At 34.3% G+C, this 27,923-nt stretch overlaps 2 protein-coding genes across 10 annotated transcripts in view; one reads left to right on the top strand and one right to left on the bottom strand.

Annotated features, from left to right (window-relative positions):
* LOC138331837 (peroxisomal sarcosine oxidase-like) lies at positions 1 to 27,918 on the bottom strand. 9 transcript variants are annotated; one of them, XM_069279661.1, is made up of 10 exons: positions 13,201 to 13,335; positions 11,685 to 11,814; positions 9,255 to 9,334; positions 7,203 to 7,354; positions 6,520 to 6,736; positions 4,897 to 5,079; positions 4,469 to 4,615; positions 3,675 to 3,824; positions 790 to 865; positions 1 to 177 (listed from the first exon to the last, which is right to left on the bottom strand). In XM_069279661.1, the coding sequence occupies exons 4-10, from the start codon at positions 7,265 to 7,267 to the stop codon at positions 56 to 58; spliced, it is 960 nt and encodes a 319-aa protein (XP_069135762.1). In that variant the 5' UTR covers positions 7,268 to 7,354; positions 9,255 to 9,334; positions 11,685 to 11,814; positions 13,201 to 13,335; the 3' UTR covers positions 1 to 55. The 9 variants fall into 9 exon arrangements, with proteins under 9 accessions (XP_069135762.1, XP_069135758.1, XP_069135763.1 ...); XM_069279657.1 differs by lacking the exons at positions 11,685 to 11,814; positions 13,201 to 13,335 and adding an exon at positions 24,672 to 24,732 and having other exon boundaries at positions 9,255 to 9,443; XM_069279662.1 differs by lacking the exon at positions 9,255 to 9,334.
* Positions 20,999 to 27,923, top strand: part of LOC138331838 (uncharacterized) — a 199,601-nt gene continuing 192,676 nt past the window's right edge. The window contains exon 1 of the mRNA XM_069279666.1: positions 20,999 to 21,118. The gene's annotated coding sequence lies outside the window, so the exon portion shown is untranslated. The remainder of the gene's footprint in view (positions 21,119 to 27,923) is intronic.

A 27,923-nucleotide genomic window follows, 5' to 3' on the forward strand; every position in this document is an offset into this window, starting at 1 on the left:
TATGCTTCACCGTTTTATTCTGTATTCAGGTATGTAATTACAAGACTTGATTTTATTATAAGTGTGATTTTGTAAAACGATTTAATCTGAAATAAGATAAGTCCTCTTCCGGAGTTAACCCGATAGCCAGTTTCGATAGAATCTCCCCGACAACAGGAGCGAGCTTAAAACCATGACCTGTAAATAAACGACAGGTGTAGTAACAATACAATCAAACATTACAGGTATATTGCATGGTTTCAATGGCAAATTAGTGATACTGGAAATGGAATGGTACAATACTGCTACGTCAAATGCTTTTGTTTCACGGTTAGATAAATCTGCTTTGACATAAGAACCTTTCAACGTAACAAATTATAATTCCCATTTTCTCAGAGAGTCTAATTAAATTTGATAAAACAACAGAATCATATTACTGAAGAAACTCATTTTGTTTACCTGACTTATTTCAAACCTTTTTCTGAAGTTATATATATACATGACTTCTTTATTCCTTTTGTCAATTTTGTTAACATATAATAAAAGTATATTCATTTTGTCAAATTTTAAAATATGATATCGGTTGCATAAGCTAGACATATTAACTGATAAATCACACCCAGCCATTCTAATAAAAAAAACTCAGTTATAATGTATAAGCGATACCCTGTAAATGGACTTGATTATTCGTTATCATAAAACTATTTTTAAAAAAAACCTGGTGATTAGGTAAAAATAGCGCTACCTTGTCCTTGGATGTCACTATTCGTTATTATAACAATTTTTAAAAACAATTAGTGACAATCTTACCTGAAAATCCAGCCCCTATTACAATGTTACTACATGATGGATGCCGATCTAATATGTAGTCTTCGTCTGGTGTGTTCTGTAAACCAATGGAAACATTTGATTTTGTTAGTTGTTTGACGTCATATTACCAGCCAGGGTCATTTAATGAGATATCAGGTTAAACTAGTGAAGGAAATCCGGAGTACCCGGAGATAACCACAGCCAAGCAGTCAGTTATTATTTTATATCATATCACCACCCAGGGTCATTTGAGGACAACAGGCTTACAAAGTGTAGGAAATCCGGAGTACCCGGAGATAACCACAGCCAAGCAGTCAGTTATTATTTTATATCATATCACCAGCCAGGGTCATTTGAGGACAACAGGCTTACAAAGTGTAGGAAATCCGGAGTACCCGGAAATAACTACATCCAAACGGTCAGTAACTGATAATTCCAAAAATGGGATTAGAACTCGCAACCTAGAGGTTTAGGGCTTGTGATAACATGTCGGCTCATTTTAGCAAATAGGCCAACAAATGCAAACAGTGACTGGGCAACTTTTTAAAGTTCAGTGTTCACAGATGATCCTATCTGTACAAGACCCTATATTAGATCGGCCTTTTCATTCAAACTCAAGGCAAATGACAGAACAATTACATCGTTGGAATGTAGGAAAATTGTTTCAATTTCACTAATAAATCTATAGGAAAAAACACTAAATGTGTATTTCAATCGGTTACCTATCTTGGATTTTTGTAACAGCACAATCCCGTCTGTACAACTTGTGTAGAACTTTAACATGGAAAATGAACAACTAACGATAAATATAGATCAACCTGACCTTCGGATCCGGTGACTGTTTAATCATGTTTTTTTTTTTTTTTTTTTTTCTTTTATAGTACAGGTGAGATCAGGTGACTTTTAAATCGTGTGGTTCTTTTGTTGATAATACAGGTGATTTACTCCTGGTGGATTAATGTAGCGTGTAAAATAACCGAGACTTATGTCATTTCTTTGATTAATTACTTGATTGTCTGAGGCAGCATGCACATTTTCGACTTTAAATAATAGGTTAAAGGTCGTCTTTATTTCATGTCTTTTAAAACAAAATGTTTTTGTAAAACATTTTGCAAAAGCGCCGGCTTTGCAAAATGTCCTAATTTTATAAGCGAGTTTATAATAATGTAAACGGTTTTCTCGTTGCCATGATGTCTCTGATCGGGTAATGTTAATTACAATTTATCTCGCATTCATACAGGTTTTCTCTTACATGGGGACACTTGCCTTAAAGATCACAATTATTTCCATTAAAGTTAATGTTTTTTTATTATTATTCCGCATCTTTAAGTCTTCGTTAACGTTGTTCCCTTCAATTGGTGTTCTTATATAGTTTACAAGTGTACTTTTCTTATGACATATCTCGGGAACATTGAGCATATGTTATCACAATTGAAATTTGATGAATAATTGTTTCCGATAAACACAGTTGAAAATGTAGACATATATATACCTATGACAATCAAAACGGTAGAAATAACCTGTGGATATGATGCTATCTAACTACCTAAATATGCAGGTAAAACTATGATTTATCGTGAAATCAGACAATGAGATTATGTGACCTCACTCACCTACAGATATAAAGTGACCCACTATGACGTATGAATTATACGATAAAGGCTTGTCAGATATTGCGTGACCGATTTGATAAAGGAAAAACCAGGACGGCGTCATTCGAGATATTCATATATATAATATCACGTCTGACTTTAAGTTTAACACAAATCAAATAATTATGCTAATGTCTTTAAATTTACGTATTGAGGTGTGAAAAAAGCACTTTTGGTCATTAACATTTAATAGGAGCGATGGCTGACTGGTTGAGATGTCCAAACATATTACCACAAGCCCTGCACCTCTGGATGTCGATTTCAAATCACACTTATGACAGTTTGCCGGTAACAACCATAGATCGGTGGGTTTTCTGTGGGTATTCCGGGTTTCCTCGATCTCTTAACATTTGTTGGCCCTTAAATATCCCTAGTGATTAATGTAACATACGACCGAAGCGAACAATATCAGGCCAAAAATATATATGTTTCAAGCACTTCTACCTGCTCTAGTTTTAGCTCCGACCTTAGATACGTTATCACTCTTTCAAAAAAAAAGATAAAAATTGTTGTGTTCAAAGGAGTTGTAATAGTTGTCGCAACTTTTATTTTTAGTTTCATCTTTTAAGTGCCATGATAAATATAACCACAATAAACAGAGATAAAGAAATTCTAGCCACCTTGAATATTGGAAGATAATGTCAAATTATATAGTAATAAAGTAAATGACACCCCCCGTACCCCATCTCAAAAAATCCTACCGACCTACCCTGTGCTTTTCAGTCCTGTGATATGAAACAAACATACACGTATGTTTGGCCTTACTGGGGTTTAGAACGATAATGACTATTACCAAAACTCAAAATCAGGTTATCTCTGAAAGGTGCATTAATAATAAGTCATGTATCCAGTAATGAAATTCACTTTTGGAAAACAGACACATGTGTTGGCTTTAACTAAACTATAATGAAACGTAAACGGCGTTATGCTGGTCTCATCCTATTAACAATACTTTGCTGGTAGATTGTGACAAACGTTCTCCCATTTTTTTCAAGAACTGTCAAATAGACAAGGATATATCGACCATCATGAAAGATTGTGACTGTTCAAAACAATCCTATCGCGATATTACTGCCCGTGGATCTTCAGTTAATGTATAACATAATAATTATCAAACATTCTCTCCAAAAACAGACGTAGAACAATAAATAGATAAAACAAAATATTCAAATATTTTCCCGTATAAATGACGCAAGGCAGTACAACACAGTAAATAAGAGATAAATCATCTACCGTATATATACACGACTCCTTTATAACAGGCCATGGTTCAAGGCCAGGCACGTGTTCTCTAACGTAACGTTGTAGAGCTTTCTCCACCCAAAGGTCATCAACATCATCTCGGGAGTCTGGGTCTACAGTAGGGCCGTAGTGTAGACACACCTGTTACAAATATTACAACATCTTTTGATGATACAACATAAAGGTATTATGTATTTCCCCCTATTTAGGTAGTGTTATTGTGCATGTCTGTATTAAAGTTTCGCATCACTCCATTTGTTGGCATGAACATATCTAAGTCGATCAAAAGTATATATCCATCATGACTAACATGAAATAGTGTATTACTTGTGACTCGCTTAGTGTTGTGTAGTTTGTGAATGTAGGCGATATATGAGATAAATAGCATATTTAGGGAATTCCACAATATCTTTTTTGTGGCCAAATAACCATGCCATCATGTTACCTTGTGTCGATATCAGGTACTTCCACTATTTATGTAACTAGAGATTAGTTTACAACTTGGTTTTGTTTAACTGCACCTAAGAAGTGATATATTGTATATAAACATACAAAATATCACTATCATAAACAGGGGATAATACTCGTTAAAGCGTTCATCCTTAACGACATGACGTCTGTCAAAATCACGACATTGACACAGCAATAAAATTGTTTTTTTATTTAAATACACACAGTTGTCATCGCTAATCCTTCTCTTAAAAACAGTATTATAAAAAAAAGTATTGACCTTCTCTTGGCCAAAGTGTGATAGGCAGCAATATTTTCAAATGGTGTTACTTTACCTTGACTAACTCCGGATACTCTTCACAAGGAACTCCATACACAAGGTAAGGACCTATAGCATTCATCTGGGAAAATACCGGGAACTGTCGAGAACTAAACGTACCTTTGACCTTCTCTTTCCAGTAACAAACCTTGACTCTCTGTGTCTGAAACCGAATCAGAAAATGGGGCATTGTCGAGATCTAAAAGCTCAATGAAGAAGTTCACTTTAAATGATCTGATACCAACATCTTGTGAAAATTATTAAGTTGTAAAACTACTACGAAGTTAAAAATACTGCAACACACATTCAATCTCGTTCTATAATTGCGTTTTTACTTGGAAAGGACAGTTGCATCGGTTTTGTTATGACATTTGTGAAGAAAAACAGCATCATATTAAAAGGTATGGCATTTTCCAAGAACAGCAGGTATGAATGTTGTTTTACCTGAAGAGGAACATCTAGTCCAATACTGGTCAGTACTTTACTGGCCCAAGGTCCCACGCACAATACAACCCTCTTGGCTCGATACAGCCTTGCCTCTGTCTTAACAGATATCATTTTTCCAGGAATGATTTCCATCATTTTTTCGCCGTCCTTGAGCAATCCCCCAAGATTTCGGTATTGATTCTGAATTTCAGAGAATATTTGGGATGATTTTAGTATCTAAACACCCTCCTATTTAGAACAAAACAACATGCAAATGAAGAACATTTCAACAAAAATAAAATTGGTTAAGAAAATTAAATGATTCTAGGATGTTTCTTTGGACCACAACCAGCAAAGATTATTTAAAATTACTGGAAGCTGTTTTAAAATGAAAACAAGGATTGAGTTACCGTCAACTATACAACTTTAGGTTCTTAAAATAGAATACAAAAGAAACAACTACAGACAAAAAGGATCCGGTGTATAGAAATTATTTAAAAAACTTGTTTTTCTTAAAAGCTGTAACAAGAACTGTTTATTGGCGGAGGACGATTTTTTTTGTATAGCACTGCGTGATGGTGAGTCACCATGTCCTTTCTCTCATGTTAACCCTTTACACGACAGAGCATTTTACTGCAATCCATTAAACATATCAAATATCCACTTCCTACGCACGGGAAATGATATATAATATAAACAGTTGTTATATGACTGTGTGTTTTGCCGTATTCCAGCAGTGGTCTAGACAGCTCGGCAAAGGTCTTGACAAAATGCAATGTCAACCTGTGACCGATGAACACATATTAAGACGTTGACATTGCAATTCTGGTAACCTGGCTATAAATAGACACATTTTTAATAATCAAAATAGAGCATTGTCGATCATCGGGCATAAGTGTGGTAGAATTGGGAAAGATATTTTAGACATGTTAAATGTTGCTGTATGTCCGAAGATTATATTGTGAAGAAGTATAACAGAAGTAATACAAATTCCTACTGAGGAATACATAGATAATATTTTATCGTTTCATTTAACAAACAATTATTGTCTTTTTGTAGGTGAATACGAGGGATTGTTAAACCTTTAAAAGGTGATATTTCCCTCGGTCTTCGGCCTCGGGGAATATCACCTTTCTCATGTTTAACTATTCCTCTATTCCTCTATTCACCTACAAAAAGTCAATATTTGTATATTATTGTCATATCAATAAATTTTTCACTGGATCAAGGATTTATATCATTATCTCACAACTGGCCGTAAAAATGACGTTTTCGTGTGTACCTCCATCTGAATTAACGGCGCAATGATTTCAGAGAAAAAAAGAGTCCCTCAAGAAATTTGAAATCGCTTAGATTGAATAACAAGGATTCACTTGAATAACTATTTTATGTTATGTATTCCAATCATTGATTATTTCCCATATACTCTAATGTTTTGATTACATCCCTATCCTTTAACCATCTATTCAAGTGAATCCTTTATAATTCAATTTTTGTTTGCTACGATCATTTTCAGTGGCTTAAATTTTTACTTTATCAGCCCCTAAAGGAAAGAAAATGGCGTCGCCGTTTTTCGTTATATTTCAATAACATAAAGAATATATTAGAATTAATCCTTAATAAAATATATTCATGTATTACCTGTATAGCAGTAAGTGCCCTGCCAGCCAATATTAGACCCCCGCTAAGGTCTAAAACAGCGCCTCCTATATCTGGGGAGAACGACAGCATAGGGTATGTGTCACGAAGTTTTTCGTCACTCAGTCTTCGAAACGGAGTTTTATTCTTCTGCAAACACATTGCTGTTTCATCAATGTAGTTTATGCCTTTTTGACCGATGCACAGCAACCCAGTTTGTCTGAAAATAGCTTTTGTTTTCATATCGCCCTTGTTTTCATATCGCCCCATTTATAAGACAATGCAATGATACGGTGGTAGAAGACATGAGAGAGTTTACCAAAATAACCACTTTCACAGGTCTATACAAAAAGTTTTACACACGTGTCTATGTTATTTTTGTAATTTCTGCAAAAGCAACATGAACTTGTAAGTTTTCGATTGAATAAATACCTTTAATAAAAAAACTCCAAAATACGACAATGTCGGCCACATTTACTTAGTCAAAAGCACTTGCTTAATTTTCTCATTAAGCACTTAAATGTTCCGGTCACAAATCTCATTTTAATACCAAGTCATAACTTTGGGTTGACATTTGATCATGCCAAAACTAAGTTAATTCCATCCTAGGGTCACATGAGCCTGGCGACAGTGAATATGTCTGCAAATGTTAGCTTAATGTAATACAGTTTGAAATGTTAACTTACTTAAAAAGTGTTTGGTTAGACAGTTCCTCGAGTTGTCTCCACATTTGGAACGCCTTGGTCATCATCTTTGTGTAGTATTCCTTGTCTCCATATGCACTTCGGATTGTTCTAGATTGACCATGAGAACTCCCACGAGTATGGGGCAGTGGAAACTGCAAAACATGATAAATGAGAAGTAAAAGTAAAAGGTTGGGTCATTTAATTCTATTTCAGAATATTGTAATTGTCTGATGTTAAAAACGATTGGAATTGGACATCATGCCTTTACACACCCTTTCATATTAACAGTACATACAAATCAGTATGTATATATAAACATAAATAATGTCGATTACTATTTCAGCAAATAATGACGATATATTAAACATCAAGCTAGATATTGATAAACATCATATACAAAAAGTCTCATAGTTTATATCATTAGAAACAGAACAAAATACAAAATATTCAACGAAATTGATGAGTCTTTAATGAAGTGTCTTTATAACCGAATCATTGAATTGAAGCCTGTCGTCTTAATTTTCATTTTTTTCACGATCAAATTTCAAGCTTTTGTATTCTTTTTGGTTCTGTTATAATGATGTTTACTTTAGTACCAAATTTATCAAATATTACACATCACTAAGACAATTTATAGTTTGCGCTAAACTTAATTCTAATTAAACATCAAACCTATGTCTGTAAATTACATGTGCGCGTGTAAAACAAGGACAATTAATACGTGTCAACAACACTTTCAATATCGCTGATACGGAAAAGGGAACGAAGTAGTTATTTCAAAAATTATATCTCCTTCTTTGATTAGTTTCAAATCCATAATGAATAAAAATGATAAACTAGTAGTTAATAATTTTACAAGGGATTTAACAGAAACGTCCTTAGCGGAGAATGAAGACTGAGCGCAAATGCCCATTTTTAATTCATTGGATATACTTAAATGTACACACAACTGACAAACAGCCGAACGAATTAACCAACCAGCGGAACAACCAAAGAATTAAGGGGAAGGATAGGGGCGTTAATTGAACTATATAACCAGAGAATTTAGTCACGATGTACATGTATGGTTAAGAATGCAAGTACCTTCTATTGATATTTCTAGTTTGATGCAAATGAAACATATTTGTGGTATATTATTCAAGCGGTGAAAGTAATAAAATCAGTTTAAAACTCCACTATCACTTTTTCACGTTGCTATAATTCTCTTTAAAGGCCTAGTACAACCTGATATGTTTTATCGTTAGACTTTTGCCAGAACTATCGAACATACGATATAATGACTGGAACATTTTAAAATTGATAAACCAATTGACTGTACTTCTAGATGGGGCAGGACACTTTTCCTTTGGTTTAGCACTGAGTTAACTAACATTGCGATAATTGTTTAAGATAAATATATTAATGCACAAAAATACAATTATTGTATTCAGAGTAAGAACTAAGTATTTGATATAATTAGCGAGGAATTGTACTCAAAGATGATTAGATAAATTTTATTACAACTGAATCAAGCATGTACTTAATATTTCACATACAACAGCTTAATTAGTTTCTAAAAACTCGACTGATTTGGGGGGGTCATCAAGGACCAAAACCATATATGGTCCTTTGTACTTAATTTTAGATATATTTTGAACAGAAAATTATACTAAAATTTGAGAACGTCTTGAGGTATAGATAAATGGACTGTACACTAACTCACACACCAATACGACATCGTTTAGATACAGAGAAGTAATCTATCGCCTTCAAAGTAACAATTATATAAATATAGTTAACTGTGCATAGTGATAAAAGAGGAATGGCATTGAACAGATTTCACAATTGATATCACTTAAAGAAGGAACAAACTAGTTTTCCATAATTAAAGAGCCAATCACATGAAACATGATCAAAGAATACATTGGTTAGAGGAAGGAAAATATGTACTGATATCAATGTTATGATTACTTACGTGTAAGTCACAAACCTAGTAAATAAACTGAAACTTAAATAAAGAAAATTGAAATCGTCCATCTTGTTTAAGAATAATTATGCAAAGATAAAAAATACCTGCTCGATAAGACATGTTGATTTCCCGGCCCTACGGGCATGGTAGGCAGTGTAAGACCCCACTATCCCGGCCCCTACAACTATGACGTCATACACTGTTTCTTCAGCCATTGTATTGTTTGATTGGGATTGCTGCCTATTTTTTATATTGCTTTCTTCTTTCTATCTTTCAATCCCGGATACACATGCCTGCGGATATAGATAAACCGTAACCACGGTACCACAAGATTGTCATATCACAACCGTTATGTTAATCAGCCAAACACAGTGGTCGAACTGCAACTGTATGAATTCCAAAAATAGTGATTAAATCTATAGGGTCATATAGGCTTGGTGACAGGAATATTCAATTAATGGCATCGCCTGTCAACTTCTAGACCTACTTTATCTCCAGTAGGTATGATCTAGGTAGCCATGAGATTAACATCTCAAATTTTGTCGCCTTTACGATCATTTAGTTGGGCATTAGTCACGCACAATGTGTTGATAAATATCATCGTATAAAAGTGATCTCTATAAACGTGGAAAATCCAGAAGATACTAAGTTGACGATACCATCAATTAAATATGAACTAAGATATCCTCTCAGTCCATATGACCCTATGATGTATTCATCTTAAGCAGATCAGGTTAAGATCCACATGAAGTATCAAACACCGAAGCTATCAAAACGATGTAAACTAGGAGTTTCAGCAAACTCATTAACAGTTTTTGATATTCATTTTTCTTTGTTTTTATACTTGATCTGACTTCCTGAATGAATGGGTTTTTTTTCGTATCACTATAAAAAAGTGAGAATGGCATGTTAATGACTCAAAATAGAGATAGTGACGTTGCGTATTGATTTGAAAAAAATCCCCTGAAAATCAATGGAATCGTACATTAAAATTTATTTTATCAAATACCTGCACAATTGGTTATAAGTATTAAGTCAGTTTTTTATTATTATAAACACAGTTTGAAACACAACATTTACAACTCAAATGGAATAAAGAAACAGTGACATCAATACTTAAATGCTAAAATAGAACAAATGTTAAACTAGATCCCTTTCACCTACTTCTCCAATTTCTTATCTGTTAATCTAAATTCACAAAACCATCAATTTGCCGAAAAAAATATGAAATTAATCTAATCTAATATTTGATTAATTAAGACTTAAAGGTGTCTTCTTGCAAACAATTGTGCTTAACACGGAGTGGCGTTAAAATAGCGTAAAGGCATATTTTATATAATATCAAGTAAGTACTAATCATGCGAACTTAATCAACGATAGATAGAATAAAATATATATGTTAATATCTGTAGGTTACTAGGCGAAAGTTGGTCTTAATATAAATTATTGACAACCTAGTTTGACGTATAGTAATGGATAGAGTGGAGCGCTACATGGAATATATCAAACTCACTGTATTATCAAAAGCCGTATGTGACAAGTGGCGAGCGCTATACACAGTACGTAAGACTTATCAATTTTAAAATAGATTTCGGCTCATACCTTACCACATTGTTGTCTATTGATAATGTGCAGTTATCCAGGGAGGCAAGTAAAACCCTGACTTGAATTATTTAAACAGAAATTACCCCACATATTTTTTCAGGTTAATGTTTTGTTATGAATTAGTAAACTGTGTAATATATAAGATATTCGATAGGCTGACGGCCTACCCCATTATCGCTAGCCAAGATGTTAGATAGCGTTACACTGCACAAAGTCACAGTATGTAAGGCGCCTTAGACTGAATAGATATTTAGTTAAAAGGCATGTTCCAGTTATATTAACCGCTTTGTGTTGATATTGTGACTCAGCCACGCAGGCAATAGATGACCTAAAACACACAATTTTTAAATGCAGCTTAACTTGCATGCATGTTTGTACATATGTGTACCTGTAGTAGATGTGTCAAATACATGGTCTCATTAGTAGCAACTTCATGTTTTCGACTTGTGAAGTTAGGGAACAATCACTTGTCACATATACATGTACAGCAGATTTTGAGCTCGGTATTTTGCATTGAAAATAACGATAGAATTTACAAGTTGCGATGAAAGAGGTTTCTAAGATATTAGAACGAACACATGCAAATATCAGAAAGCAATTCAATCGGCCATGAAAACATGTCATCAAGTCTTGTAATAATGGAACGTTTGTCTTTTTATAGTTATATCTCACTCAATCAAGCCACCGAAGACAGCGAACAAACACAGACCACACGGTCACAGTATACTAACAACAAGCTAACCAGTCGTCCCACTCCCTTAATGCTGATTGCTTAGCAGGAGCAGATATGTCTCTTTTATTTTATAGACTATGGTGTGTCTAAATGGCAGATTGCTGTAATAGAATTATGTCAATGTTGAAATTAAGTGTTTCTTTCAATGAAAACCTTTTGTTGATCAGTGTTTAGCATTAACCAATCTAACACTTACCTTTAACTATCCAATAAATGATTTGCCTACACCAACACACCGCTGTTCCAACATTCCATGACTAGTTGATGACACAATGGACTCCGAACGGCTGTTTTGAAAACTCGCTATCAAATCACCTGATACCTATCTATGAAATTGGAGTAATGCTATTCAATTTATTATTACCATATATGTATCATACGGTTTGTAGTTCCGTCACTAAAATTAGTACTTTATTCCTTGAAAATTGCGTCCGATGAAATCCTAATTATTAACGATATATGAAACAATTCTTCAAAACATTTATGAAATATCATAAGACGCATTTATAAGTTGATATGAAGAATATAGACAGTAGAATCAAATCAAAGATAGATTTCTGGAAAACCTCTTTTGGACATATCTTTTGGACAAAAGATTTCATACAGAGGTGAATTTCGGAGCCTGCTTATTGGGTAATTAAGGCACATCAAGTCTGTTTCTGACAGAGGGATGTAATCCATATTGGAATTTTACGAAAATGTTGGCCAATTTTGGTGTGGAATTGATAAGATGTCACCCCACTAAAAGTTTATCAAGGTGGTAGATCTTCAAAAAACACTCACAGGTGTGTGAGATGACGGTCTTCAAAATCAGTAACGGATGATTAAAACTCCATTTAACCTCGACAGTGGTAAACATTAACATTGTCGCCTATGTGAAATAATTTGGTTCTGCGGTCTCAATAGGAATAATCTACACAAGGGTCAAAAATGCCAAGCAATTCGTAGGCTACAGACATATGTTTATAAGGACCATGAGTTATCTTGAATACAGCCATTGATATTGTTTATTTGACTCATTATAAAGAAGTGTGATTAATTAAAATGATTTGATATAAAGCAATCCATTATGCTAGCACATGACATTTATAATAGTTCTTCACATCATTTATTGTTTTATAAAGAGATTTTGTGGTTTATTAATTTGCAGAGCTATACCCATACTTCACGCATTGACTTAAAAAGACTAAATATATATATGTATTCACAACAGATACAATTCCGACATCATTGCAAAAATATAATGCTCTGTCAACTCATACAATCACACAAAGGTTCTAGCACAGGAGTACTTTCAGTACTTTGATGAACTTTATACAATTTTCCCAATAATTTATCTTTTCTTTATTGTTCTGTCGAATTCACGGATGTTTGCACCTAGAAAATTAACTACGATTTTCTATGACATCATTTTTATAAATGTTTGTTGTCTCAAGTTTGTAAAATTAGTGTTTATCCAAACATGTAAACACTTGGGTCGCCATTATTTTCTTCATCCTTACAAACAAACAAAAAAGGTAATGTTGATCTCATAATAACCTTGGAAACAAAAGAACATGATTTGTTTGGTTCATCGTCTGAGTGAATTATTTCATAACTATCACTCAAAGAATTAAGTCAGGACGTTTAAATAAAAAATACAACAACATGAAAATACAAATACAGAGAAATAATGACAAATATTCATGTCCCTTCACTGTTAACGTACTTACCGATCTTCGTAACAGACCTTGTTGTTCAACAAGAAGGCAAATCCTAACTAATATTTGATTCTCTTAATAATTGATGATCACGCGCTATTATTCTGACCACGGATCACTCTATACATACGAGTTATGACTTTATTCTAGGTCAAGCGACCTAGTTTCTTACTGCTTTAGACTGAATGAGTTTTTGGTTATTTTTAAACCTTGGATAATTACTCAACATACAATACGATTGAGGAAATAAAGAGACCCATGACAGCGAGGTATTGACGACGCCACGTGTCATTAAAATATCGAACGCAATTTATAATATATTAATGAATGCCAAAGTGTAGCCCATTGGATAGGATGTCGACTATTATTTACTACATTTTTCAATAATACCCTAGTCTCAACGGATGAGGCTTGATCACATGCACGGTCATACAATAATGACATGTATGGCTTTTGGTGCATATAAAACGAGATTGATAAACTAGATTCGAAAAAAGTTATTAGTTTGTTTCGAGAACTTCTGTCTGTTTGTTGTCTATAGACAATGTCCTCAAACAACTTCTCTGACTATATCAGTTTAATCTCATTAAAGGATAGCTACGCTGACAATCTTTTTGGTGGAAGTTTGTAACGAAAAATATCCTGATAGGACGATATCGAGCAGATGTACACTATGGACGTAATGCTTCCCGTTACTGCTGGGATAGGATCTTGACTATTTATTACTACATTTGACAATAATACCCTAGTCTTTACGGACGAGGCTTGAACACACGCACGGTCATACAATCGGGACATGTATGTCTGTTGGTGCATAGGAATATTAATAAGATAATATATATTAAATATATTCTACTCATTAGAATTCGCTCCGAAACTCGCTGATCAAAATCGATCGATAACTGTAATATAACAATGGTATCGACCGATCTAAGGTCATGGTATGCTATTTTCGAGGGTAGCTATTGGTTTTGACGTCATATGTTTGACAGTGTAACGTCATACTTTTTTTTTAGAAAATGACGTAATTTTAAAAAACACAAATTGCTGTCGTAAAAGTAAACACACATGTTTACCACCAAAAAGAAAAGCCAATTGATATACATGGAAAAGCACAATTTATACATGGGAAACTAATGAAATATCACCCATATATTTCAGGAATGACATATTTTTTATTGTTTATTGGTGTTAAAAGACGTTTTTGTACAGACATTAAAAAATATTTACATTTGCCGCGCAAGAATACACACACCAGAATACTAATTTCCGCAAGTAGTTTGAATACGAATCCGATAAGGCCTATTGTATCTGTATTGACAAGCCTTAATATGAGATTGAATGTAACAGAACGGAATTCATGTTTATATTGGACTTCTCTCAATACAGATATATAGACCTCATCATCGGATGCACATTCTTACTAATTTATTGCTGTCGGTGTAAACGATGTATTCATATTCTTGCGCGGCAACCACGTTGCTTTCGTTGGTAGGGCATATAGCAAATAGAGAATAAAACGTGCGATGTCAGTGTGAAAATATTTTTGTAGGTATAGACCAGTCCCAATGGCCAAACTTTCCATACTCATTATGTTACTTACGCAGGTCAAAATTTCGCTATATATCTAAAAACGAAGAAATTAGATTTCGGCGTTAAACATTTTCTATATCAGGCTTTCAGGGTTGATATGATTCAACCATTTCTCAGCAATTCCCACGAATATAACCGACTATGCGGTATCCTGTAAAAATCACGGCAGTTAAAACGAAATATTACGTGTGGTATCAAAATATTGCGCTGAAACGAAATAACAATACCTGAATTATCGCTATGTCAATTGTAATTACGATATTTTGTTGCCGCACCCACCATCGAGTAGAACCCTGAATGAACATGTACGATACCATTAAACCACTACATGTAGACTATGTAATAATATTTGGTCATCATGATACACGCTTTACACATAATTAGGTTTTCTTCAAGTTAGATGCTGCACAAAATGTAAAAAAAAAAGTTCACTCTTACAGGTCCACTGCCTTTCCCAAACGGCTTTATTATTTTTAAATGGGAATATAAAACGAGATTGATAAATTAGAATCGCAAAAGTTATTAGTTTGTTTCTAGAGCCTCTGTCTGTTTTTAATCTATAGACAATGTCCTCAAACAGCCTCTCTGGTTAATCAGTTTAATCTTATTAATGGTTAGCTACGCTGACAATTTTTTGGTGGATTGTCTTAAGGACCAATATCCCGAGAGGTCGATATCGAGCACGTGTACACCAAGTTTGGAAAACCAAAGCATTCTTCCGAGACAAAATGATACTAACATTTTGGCTAACCAGCACGATATACATATCTCGTTAACGTTTACCCGGTAAAAAAACTATTAACAACATATTTGACTTTTAATATCACTAGTTTCAAACTGATTTAGTTTCTTGTTTGACACAGTGTGGGGAGTTTAATTAAGTTTTTGAGAAAGTGAAATTAAAAAGTATTGAAGTAGATACAGTTAGTAAATAAGCATTTGCCCTTTTTGAAATCGCGGTATGTGTAGTTTAAAAAAACAACATCGTTCGTAGAAAATACACAGATAGAAAATAGATCATTCCCTACCTTGAGGGTAGGACAAGGAAATTTCTAGTCAAGGAGGAGATTCACGACAGTCTACAGGGAAAGCTCTAGCCGAGGAGTATATTCACGACAGTCATAAATCTTTTCCTAGAGATTTCCCGGTCATACGCACAAAGTAGGAAAATATCCTATTAATCCACAATTTTACCGGTTTTAGACTTTTCTATCCCACTCCAGGGTAAAGTGTACATTGAAGAGGCAAGGCCTCGTATTCGACAACTTTAGAATCTTACCCCGCGGGTTGAGATTCTCCTGTGTCATCCCAAAGGTGAAAGATTTTATTAGTCTCATCCTAAAAGGGATGTAAGATTATATATAATTTGTATCAGTAAAACAATGACACTGCGAATCAACGTGTTAAACTCTATCACTCTCTCTATCGCTATGTATACAGTGTAACTGCATGACTTTCACTCCTCAATACTTCTTTCCTGCAGACTTTTATCTAGACTTTTAAACTAGAATTTTCGCTGTTCCTTAGAAAATCCAATGTACATTTTACGTATACGTGTGTATCAAATACATATTTACATGCCCGTATTCCAGTCCACCTCTACTTTTTTTAATATAATCCCGACAACAGGTTGTGCTGTTTTGTGTACGCATTTACATCTGTATATTGTATAGCCATCAAGTATTGTGTTGCTGGTATCACATGTACATATTTCACATACCATTAATGTCATATTTCACTTAAAAAGATGAAATGAAAGCACAAACGAGAACAGATGTAATGAGATCTATTGTTGTCTATCATCTGTCCGTGATCAGACTTATCTACATATATTCAGATTTGAACTAACATTTATAAGTAAGAGGTCCATCTACAGATCATACAACACATGCATGACGCCATTAAAGTTTGAAATGCATAATGTATGCAAACAATTACAAGCCTGAGATACAGCTATTTCTTGGCCTATTATTCAGTTCTCCAGGAATACATAACTTGCCCTACATTATTTACCAGGGGTCTAAACATTGGAATTCTGAGAAGTTTCATATTTTGCCTTAATTATTCTCTCATACCTGTGATAATGGCTAACCCGATGCAATACGCTCTTGTCGGCCAAAAATTCAATATATTCTATTAAAATGAAAAACGTGTTGCTTTTTTATTTTGTTTTGTTTTGTTTTTGAAACACAGCTGGTTTTACTGCGAATAACACAAACAACGGAATTTGTTTTTAAAACATCACGCAATCATTATGTATGGTGAATTGACCTGTAGTCGTGGTTTTCATCGATTTTTTTTGTCAAAATGGCGGGATCTCATATGCATAATTGTAAAATTATATTAAAAGAGTCTTGTTGTTGAGAAAAATACTCTTTCATAAGTCGATGTGAAGGATAGGGATATTATACCCTCAAGATTACAAAATATTTTAAACCCTTGGTAAGCCTCGGGTTTTACAACACTTTTGTGTCCCTTCATTGGTAGAATATCCCTATTTTTCATATCTACATGACAAAGTCTTAAGCCATTTAGAGACGGTGTCCCCGTATCCAATCTGTTTGTGTGCATTTCTGAATAATTTTGAAAGGCTGCAGTATGTTTGTGTTGTGTTTCTTTGCAATAATGTTCCCATTTTGTAGTGCTATCTCACTGAAGCACACGGACAGAAGATCACACCACACCTGATCACAATATACTCTATACAACGGACAAATCAGTCGTCCCTCTTCCTTTATGTTGAGCGCTTAAGAGGAGCGGAAACTACTAATGTTATAAGCTATTATTTGATAGACAACATTTTTGCTGTTTGTGTGATTCATTAACGTCCTATTAACATCCAGGGTCATGTAAGGACGGCCTACCATGTATGCGGTGTGTAGCGTTATGTCATTTCAATTTTATGTCATGGTTTTCAAAGAATTGCAGAAAATTCGAAATGGCGGGTTGTATTTATGAGAAAATTATAATAATAATAAAGTAATAGCTTCGAGAAATGAGAACAATAATCGTTCATAATTGGATACGAAAAATAGGAATATTCTATCCTCGAAATCATGAAATGCCATGAGAAGTTTCGGGTATTAATTATGTATTTTATTTTGTGACATTTGCGTAGAAAACCTTTATATTTCATATCCACATATGAAAGAGTCTGATAGTATAACATATTTCAACGATGACGATTTTTTTTAATTCAGGATTTTCACTGGTTCTGTGTGATACATATAACTTTATATAATTTTAACCGCAATATGAATGCCACTGTCAAAAAGGACTCATTATGTATGTTTTTTTTTGTAAAATAAAAAACAGTAGCAAATACTGATGTACACATGTACATGTACCTACTGTGAAAACTTGGAAACAATAACGGTATGCCTATTTGGTGATAACCTTGTTGTTTTTTTTCTGAAATGTATAAAGCCGCTATCACTGATAGTTTTTATCATCTTTTTTTTTTCAAATATCACATGCTTATTTACAGTACGAGTGCAATGGACACTTCACTATCTAAATTGATTATTATACATTCGAATTCGTTTAAGGTAAACAGAATACTAATGGTGGTAGTGAGATTCAAATGTATTAATCTAAAACAACTTTCATTATCGCGGCTACTTAATTTTGCGATTTCTATTTCAAAACAAGTTCACGAAGGTAAACATTCGTAGATTAATTTTTTTTCCCGAATATCAATGTTTATTCGCGGAATTAAACTTTTAATTGAATAGCACGGGAAAGATAATCGGTTTTGCAGTATACACAAATCCTTATAATAACGTATAAGTATTGTGTTCACGCGAAACATAAGACCACTTTAAACATTGTGATATTTCGTGTACATTACAATTTTTACAATTATACCATTCAAAAGTGCTGCCTAATCTATCACCATATAGATACACCACACACACTTATTAAGATGTAGATTCATATGCAGAACATATGACCGTTGTACATTCAAACTGATTAAAATTCAAATCACCATAACGGTGGATTGTATTCTAATTAGATTGGTTGTACATTCCTCATACTTTTTGTAGCATTATGCAGATCAGAATAAAACTGTCCGCTTGTTTTTCACAGTATATCAGCATACCCCCTATTATTAGAAACAGATATGGACAAAAGTAAAGCCACATCAAGGGAAAATAAGAAAAGTATAAAACTCGATGGATACCAAGAACATCCGTATCGTACAAAGCGAGTGATAGTGACAACCGCAAATTTACATGAGTATTTTTGTAATCGCCCCCCCCCCCTAATGCGCCCCCCCCCCCAAAAAAAAAAAAAAAAAAAAAACTTAATTTATAAATTTATTTACAATAAACTTCTTTATGGTCCACTGTTGAATAACTTAATATATTTTCGGTCATATGACAAAACTCTGAATATTAGTTGGACTTATATTTAGTCCGCTTATACCAATTAATTTCTCATTGTCAAAAGGCTCCTAGGATGCAACAGTCGTGCATTGACCACGGATATGACAAAAGGGCATCCATTTTGAAACTAAGGGACTATTTTCATAACAACTGTTTGCCACCGAGGACACAACCCCTCAAAAAGTGTCAGTTAATCGATGCTGTGTGCTGTCCGTCTCGAAGGAAAATGGTTATATTCAATTTCTTAAAATACGACTATAGAAGTTCAACGTTCCAATATCTATGTATTTTCTTATGCGCAATTAGGGCGTAATAAGGTTTTACGGCGAAGAAAATGTGTAATGTTCAAACATATTCTTAAACCTATCATATCCGGGGTTATGTTCACATCAGAGGAATTCTGGTTGGTCAAAAGCTTACTGTACCGTAGAATCGACTGTAACTGACTAGGAATGACCTATGAAGTTTAGGACATCTCTAAATATATTCACTTCGAATCAGCAGTTGATTCTTCGCCGGTGAACTTTCACTGCAAAGCTTCATTGCAGTAAACAACTTTATTTTCCGGACATGCGCAAAGTAGATTTGTAAGCTTTAAAGGCGGTAACCTTTGACTTTCTGTCGGACCGCGTATAAGTTTAAAATAAAATTTTATATCTTTATATCCTTGAACCTCATAACTTTCTCGAATTGTAATTTGAGGAAAGTTCATAACTTGTGAGCGCTATTACACCATATTTTTTCATTGTTTGTTTGACGGACTCTGACAGTCAAGTCGTTTGGGAAAAGGAACGACTCGTATACCTCTGCAGCCATCTTCAACAATGAACAGCCATATAGTCCTGCACTTATTTTGCCATCAGCTCGTCATACTTGATATTTTAATTCCTTGAGTTTCTTTGCAGTCTTCGTCATGTGGTAATGTCACTTCTTCTGTAATGAGAAGAGTAAACTTACGGCGACTTTACGATTTCTGGCCCCAATATCGTGGAAACTATCTTTAAACGTCCTTGTCTCCCTTATCTGTGATTTGCCCACGTTTGAAGAGTTGCTTTTCAGCTGTCTTTTCCTCATTTCCCCCTCTTTCACATACCAAAAAGAAGACTGCTCTACGTCATATTTTGTCACCATCTTGAATAGTCAATATATTCACTCAAGGGAGTGTGCTCCACATTGACCAGGATCTTTATATTCATACTTCTATAGACATCAATTCAATAGATGATATTCGGTAGAGAAAACAACCACAGCTTCATCACATACATTTAGCCGGAGAAGAACTCGCTAGATGGCGTCCAAACTGTGCTTAATGATTTAGCACAGATTTTGGCGCCATTTTGGTCCACCATCTTGAATCTAGTTATTATCATTATTTATCTAGTTTTATTATCAAAATATATACGTCAAAGAATCCATCTTTTAATATTACCTAAAATTTGTATTTGACAATTAACCAGCAAGGACTTTGTATTTTGTAAAGAAAGATACATTTTAATCGGTATGTAAGTATTTAGAGCTATTTAGTTTGCCATCTTGGTTATTTTGTATTGATGTATAAAACTAACGTTAATATCCGTTTTTACCAGTTATATTCTAGAAAGCTTTAAAATGAGATGAATAGACGTTCAATGTCTGATTCATCTGATTTCTGAAGGAACTATTGAAAATTTCAATATTCAGCAGCCATCTTTGACGCTATTTTGAATATTTCAAAATGCTTAAGGATATAGGCTTCACATTCATACCAAAAGGCATTAATCTACAGAGAAAAACACTGTGTCATATAATACATTATTTGACCTATAGAAGTGTACAATAGCTATCAGTGTTACCTTTACACTGTCATGTGACGCAGTTACTGTATCAAATATCACATGCACAATTAGAGTACGGATAAAAGTACACGTTCATCATCGATAGTGGTTAGACTGCATACGGATTCGTTTAAGGTAGGTAGGATATTTTTGTTGGTAGCTACATACATGTTAAACGTCTTGACGAAAATTCTCATATTAACATTCAAGCATCATCTTCACGCAGAACATACGACCATGGTAAAGTGTGTTTTTCGTGTGAACTACCGTTAATCAAAATCTCGGACTAATCTACTTTTTAACACATCATCGTAATACATGTAGTTGATACAACCCCTAAAGGATCAGCTCCGGTCAAAAGTCAAAGTCTGATGACTAACATTTTTTTCTAATACAGATTTTTTGAAATAAGAATTCACACCAAAGTTAAATTAGGAATAAAGATACTATGTTGGTATGCTCGATTTTGAGCTATTTTGAATCAAAGGTAGTTATTTGACGTAAATTGTATTCACACGATAAGCTAAGGCAATGTCTTGTAAATAAAATGTCTTATAAGTATGAAAATAATACTATCAATCCATTATTTTTGCTCAGAACAGCTGTATAAGTTACCAATACCACCTGAATTTTGAAGATGAAAATACCTTGTATTTTTATCATTTTTGACAGATTCAACGCTTCACTTAAAAGTATTTAGTGACTAGCTTATTTTTCTAAAATTTTGCAGTCAGACAAAAATTGTTGATGTTTCTAAAGTCATCATAAATTTAGGGGGTCAGCTTTCCTGATTTTTTCCCCTTTACAAAATATGTTATTTTTCATCATTTATTGAGCTAATAATTTAAATCACTTAAGCTTCACTAAAATGTAGAAAATATAGAACAATAGTTTAAAATTCCTCATTAAAATGCTTAATCATTTTTATCTCAGTGAACATTTAAATTACAGTATAAATTAACGTGATCGCTAAAAATGTTGTCGCACTGGTGAGTTAAGTAAAACCAGGTGAAATTCCATTTCTCTACAAAGTTAACCTAAAGTTACTGAAACGAGTCTTAAAAGAAGAACAAGTGATTATTACAAAACACTACTAACTCAAGTCCACTTTATCTATAGAGTCAAGTCTCAGAACGATGTGTAGTATACAACAACTACAAATCTATGTGTTCACCTCAGGTAAGATGTAAGCCTATTGAGTCCGAGAACCAGTCATTTACTTGCGCAGTCTCTAACCACTTCCTTTTTGGTATCCCTTTCCTCACCGTGTTGCTTACCAAAGCATACTTTATATCAATGTGGATGATTTCCACCATCTTCATCATTTCATTTATATCCATAGTTATCGGATAAATATTAATAGTATTTTCAAATACATAATTTTATGTAATATGAAACAATATTTACATATTCAATGTATTGCCTAAAGAAGCTAACAAATGGATGTTGGCCTCGCTGAAATATATCAATTTGTATATTTAATTCCAAATGGATACGTACTTTTCCCTTGACCTATATATTTTATCTCTATTTACATATATAGAATGATGAAACTCATACTTATTTGTTTTCTGTACATGTAAATGTACCTTCACAAGGAATGGGGGGGGGGGGGGGGCAAAGGTCATCAATATTTTGTAACCAACCCCCACTACCCTGCGCCCCACAACCACAGGAGATGCTTTATGTACCTTTTTCGATATCATTACATATAATCCTTATACACATCTATAGACATTGGCGTCGTTAACCGTAAACTAAGGACTACGCAAATTACCTTACGAGCGCTGTAGTCTCTCTAGTTTAAGTTTTTTGGGGGTCCGGGTGTAACCTTCGGGAAAATTATTACGATTTAGAATGACTGAGATGAGTTATACGATTTATTTTTATTGTTTTTTGAGCGCCGAAGGCGGGAAAGTTTAGTGATTTGGGGGGTCCGGGGGTCTCCCTCGGGAAAAAAGTGCTTGAATGTTTAGAAAACCCGCCGAGCAGCCGAACATTTTCTAAAATGAAGTAAAAAAAATGTGCAGGAGGAATCTTTTTTCTTTCAATTGTACATTTTTAGAACATTTTACCCAGCGAAAATGGGGGAGGGGGCAAAAAGACATGTTTAAATTCACAGTTGATTTGTTATCACTAACCATTACTTCCAATGTTTGCAATATATTTTAAGTTGAACGTTCAGGAAACAGGAACACACATTCCTACATTCTAGGGTATTGATATCTTATACCAAATTTTATTACTTCGTCCTCCTTTCAAATCTTTCATCACAGTGTAACTCCTAGTATGGAACTGCCAAGTCATCCATAACCACTTGAGGACATCTAGACACACATTTCACCTCATGGTCTCTGAGAAAACAATCCACCTTACTTATCATGTGTATGTATGAAATCCTTCTTTAGATCAAAAGACGCCTGTATTTTCTTTTAGTGTTCAGCGCTTCTTTGTTTTTTTCTCTTTTCAAGATGTCTGCCAATTTACTTAGCATCTTCTCAGGGCAACTGCTATACTTCCTTTAAGGAGCTGGGGTTGTCAATCAGCAGCCTGCGCAATCGGTCCCACTTTTTGTCATAAAATTGTATATCGACATCAACCAGAATTAAATTCGGCAAAGTTCCAGATGACCAATATCTGATTAAGTTAGTTAGCTGTGGTCCCAATCTTGTTTATACGCTCTATTTTCTCCATTGTTTGCACTTAGTTTGAAGGTGTACTGTTACAAACTGGTATAAACATATTGTTAATCAACAGCTGCACTGTTTATTTGATACCCTGAGAGGTACATAACACCACGCAGTGTGGTAGAAATAAAGATAAACATCTTCTGTAGGCATTGTGTGGGAAAGCCCGAGTTGTTTACATTTCTTTCCGCAAAAAAGTCACAAAATCAACAAAGGAAATTCCCCGTCGGAATTTCCCAACAAAGGCATGCACTTAGTGTATTAATTAAGTGTTCCTGCTGTATATTTACGTCAAGTGCTTATTAAAAGCCCTCGGTTTCCCGCATACAGAGTATATCTCAAATAGGCTGTCACCAATTTTGATGTCACTAACCAATAAAAATTAAGATGTTTTCTGGTATTAAGTCTGATGAAAAAATCGAGTATTTAAAAGTATAAGTCTGACTGCCTAATTACGACAAACTCGCTTTACGGCATGCTGTTGGGAAAACGTGTACACTGCACACGTGTACTATTACCTGTGTAGAAATACCCTGACTATATGATTACCGTCATGAACTACAAAGGGCGAATTCCCCGAACATCAACTCTTAACTAGATAATTTTCTACAAGTACGCCAGATTTGGTTAACATTCGCCAATGGATGAGATCAGCAAAAATAAAAATAGAATGTAAAAATAAATAAAATATATAGGGAAAAATAAAGATAACGAAGACTTTCGGCACGTTACTGTTCTTTGTTGACTCAGTCTACCATGTGTAGTCTGGAAACCATGGCTCGGCTCAATTCCTAGTAAGAACACTTAAATAAGTTACATAAGCTGCCATCAACATTTACATTTAGGACAAATTACTGACGTTATTGCCAATGTGATCTTTATACAAAACTTTCATTTGCAGAAAGAGGGTAAGGAAAACCCAGTGATGGTCCATTACCATCCACAAACTGCTATAATAAAGAAATGTAATATTATAGTGTAAATGTTTACACTATACTAACTTACTAAATATCTATACGATACACGCACATATACAGTACTGGCTTCTTACACAAGCTTTAACACACTAGCAGACGATTCGGACGTATATGTTTACGAGAAGCAACGTGAAGCAGGAAGTTCGACAAGGTCTAATGGCTAAATTTGCATAACAATCGCTTTGGCGTTAGTCTGGTCCCCTGCTGCAAACTGTAAGGAGTATCAGTCTGACTACATTGTACCTAATTACGACAAACTCGCTTTACGGCATGCTGTTCGGAAAACATGTACACTACACACGTGTACTATTACCTGTGTAGAAATACCCTGACTATATGATTATCGTCATGAACTAAAAAGGACGAATTCCCTGAACAACAACTCTGGGTATTTCAAAGGAAGGTGTTTATGTATATGTAGGGAACCCTTTAAAGTTTAGTTATAATATATATCAATATTAAACACCTACGTACTTATGAGGGTAAAAACAATACAGACTATGGTAAATATGAAAAAGACTGTGTATTTTTCGTTAAGAATCACTAATGCAATATTACCTGTGTTAATGAAAGAAACACATTATGTAGATACATATACATGTATTCTTAATCTGGGTTGGGGGCACTTGAATGATCACTATGTCGTTTCCCACTCAAGTTTGTGGCTTTTATTTTCAAAAAGATTTCACCAACCTTTTATGTGTTTAGTTTTTAATGATTAATTCACGGATATTAAATAAATACTCATTTTCGACAATATGTTCGTCTGAGATTTTTTTTTATCAGCATAAAACCTAGCAGAGTTCACATGTGTGTGCTACTTATAGGGGAATAGAGTAAAACATAATGGTATAACCATAAGTATGTTGTATGTGGGAAGATTTACCATCTACACACAACAAATCAGAACATTTTTTGCCAAAACCGTTCAATGATATGTATGGAAATTTGCTGAACCATTTATTTCTGAAGAACATAGCAATTAAAACCTAATCAGTTTTTAATAAACTGAAATTAATTAACAATTTTAACTTATGTTATACTTTCCAACGACAAAGGATTTTTGTTTAAGTGAGACATGTTGATGAATTTTGACTGACACTGATAACAGTCCTGCACTGTATTCAGTACTAAAGTATTTATTTTTTATCCTGGTTGCAATCCACTATTTCTGATACGTGATTTATTTTAAACTTCATGTTAGAAAACATTTCAACCAATTTACCATTCGATAGACATAAAAATAAAGTAATACATTTTGATGACCTGCAGCTAAATGTTAACCAGTTTAGAATTATCTTTTTTGTTGTTAATCCTAAATATGTAATCTTGAAAATGGTGAAAAATTTAAAAAGGTAAATAAATTGACTCGTTTGGAATTCAGTTTTTATATTTTTGTCTATTTCGAGTTATTTTTTCTTTGATTAACTTTAAACAAAATAAGGAAACAGCTTCATTACATTTTAACGGTTCACAATTATGAAAAATAAAATAATTAAAATATGGCAATAACTCAAACATTATATTCGTATATAAGGATGAACGAATGTAATCCCATTTTTTCTATGGTTGTTAGTTTGAATTTGACAAAAGGTAATTATCATATCAGTTTTCGTTACATTTTCATCAGTCTGGAATGTAAAAGGAGTGGGAAACAGTGTGGAATGTAAAAGGAGTTGAAAAGTGTGGAATATAAAAGGAGTTGAACAGTGTGGAATATGAAAGGAGGGGAACAGTGTTGAAAGTAAAAGGTGTGGAACAGTGTGGAATGTAAAAGGAGTGGAAAAGTGTGGAATGTAAAAGGAGTTGAACAGGGTGGAATATGAAAGGAGTGGAACAGTGTGGAAAGTAAAAGGAGTGGAACATTGTGGAATGTAAAAGAAATGGAACAGTGTGGTATGTAAAAAAGTGGAACAGTGTGGAACGTAAAAAGAGTGGAACAGTGTGGAACGTAAAAGGAGCGGAACAGTGTGGAATGAAAAAAAAGAAGTGGAACAGTGTGGAATGTAAAAGAAGTGGAACAGTGTACATTTGTTTCATTGGTACTGGTTGAACAGTGAAATCATTGCCCCGAGGTAGCAGGGAAGACCTAGAGAACTGTTGCTCTCGGCCTCCGGCCTCAGGCAACAGTTCACTAGGTCTTCCATGCTACCTCGGGGCAATGATTTGACTGTTCCCCCAGTACCAATGAAACAAATGATTTATTACCTGACTCATTATTTAAGAAACTGAACAAATTATAGTAAGAAGGATAGGTGAGGCAAAAAACTATGGATGATTTCATATTTACTACACAGAATTTATTATTGCACAGAAACCCGTTCAGTTCTGCGTTGCTGCATGTTTCATCTATCACGGGTAAGCCTTTCTCTTCGCAATATTTCGTTAATATGTTGACAGCTCCCATGATTACATTCCTGGTACTTAGAGAGTCCCTATTTGCCATCAATAAATCCAAATCCTGTTCGGATATATCCTGAAATCTGCAGCTGTCACTGTTGGGTTCAGCCATTTTCCGCAGACAACAACAAACAATCTGGATCCGAAAAGAGCTTGAGTTGGGGTCCCGCCTACGCACGTGGGAAATGTCTTCGCATACTTTTCGCGCATGTAATAGTACGGTGCAACAGTCGACTGTTACACTCTGGCTGATGTTTACGATGTTTTGGTCGTGTAAACGGATTTAACAATAAAACAGGCCAAAATGCGTATTATATACTTAAATAGAGAGTCAGGTAATACGAGTGGAACAGTGTGGAACGTAAAAGGAGTGGAACAGTGTGGAACGTAAAAGGAGTGGAACAGTGTGGAATGTCAAGTGTTCATTAAAATAATACGGTCTCTCACTCAACTGGCACAGCATATATCATGTACTTCGTTGGCTCAGTCTACCATTGTGTATTCCGAGGACCACAGCTCAATTTCTACATTTTTACATTAAGGACAAATTACTGACATTATTGCCAATGTGATCTTTATACAGTGCTTCCATCTGCAGAAAAAGGGTCAGAAAAACCCAGTGATGTTCCAACACCACTCATAAATTGTTATAATAAAAAATAAATGTTTACACTCAAATAACGTACTAAATATCTATGTGATGTACGCAAACACACAGTACTGACTTCTTACGCAGGCTTTAAGACACAATCAGACGATTCGGACGTATATTCAAGATGCTTACGTGATACAGCGTGAAGCAGGAAGTTCGACAAGGTCCAATGGCTAGATTTGCATAACAGTTGCGTTTCGGCATCAGGAAATTTTAATCGCCCG

This window comes from Argopecten irradians, chromosome 9 (assembly GCF_041381155.1).
Source record: "Argopecten irradians isolate NY chromosome 9, Ai_NY, whole genome shotgun sequence".
Classification (NCBI taxonomy): Eukaryota; Metazoa; Mollusca; class Bivalvia; order Pectinida; family Pectinidae; genus Argopecten; species Argopecten irradians.

Excerpts from the sequence above, each read along its gene's own strand:
- LOC138331837 (XM_069279657.1), bottom strand. The coding sequence starts at position 9,365 with ATGGCTGAAGAAACAGTGTATGACGTCATAGTTGTAGGGGCCGGGATA. Across the intron at positions 6,737-7,202 it reads TCTAACCAAACACTTTTTAA|ACAAACTGGGTTGCTGTGCA; the intron begins GTAAGTTAACAT and ends AGCTATTTTCAG. Across the intron at positions 866-3,674 it reads AGGAGTCGTGTATATATACG|AACACACCAGACGAAGACTA; the intron begins GTAGATGATTTA and ends ATTGGTTTACAG.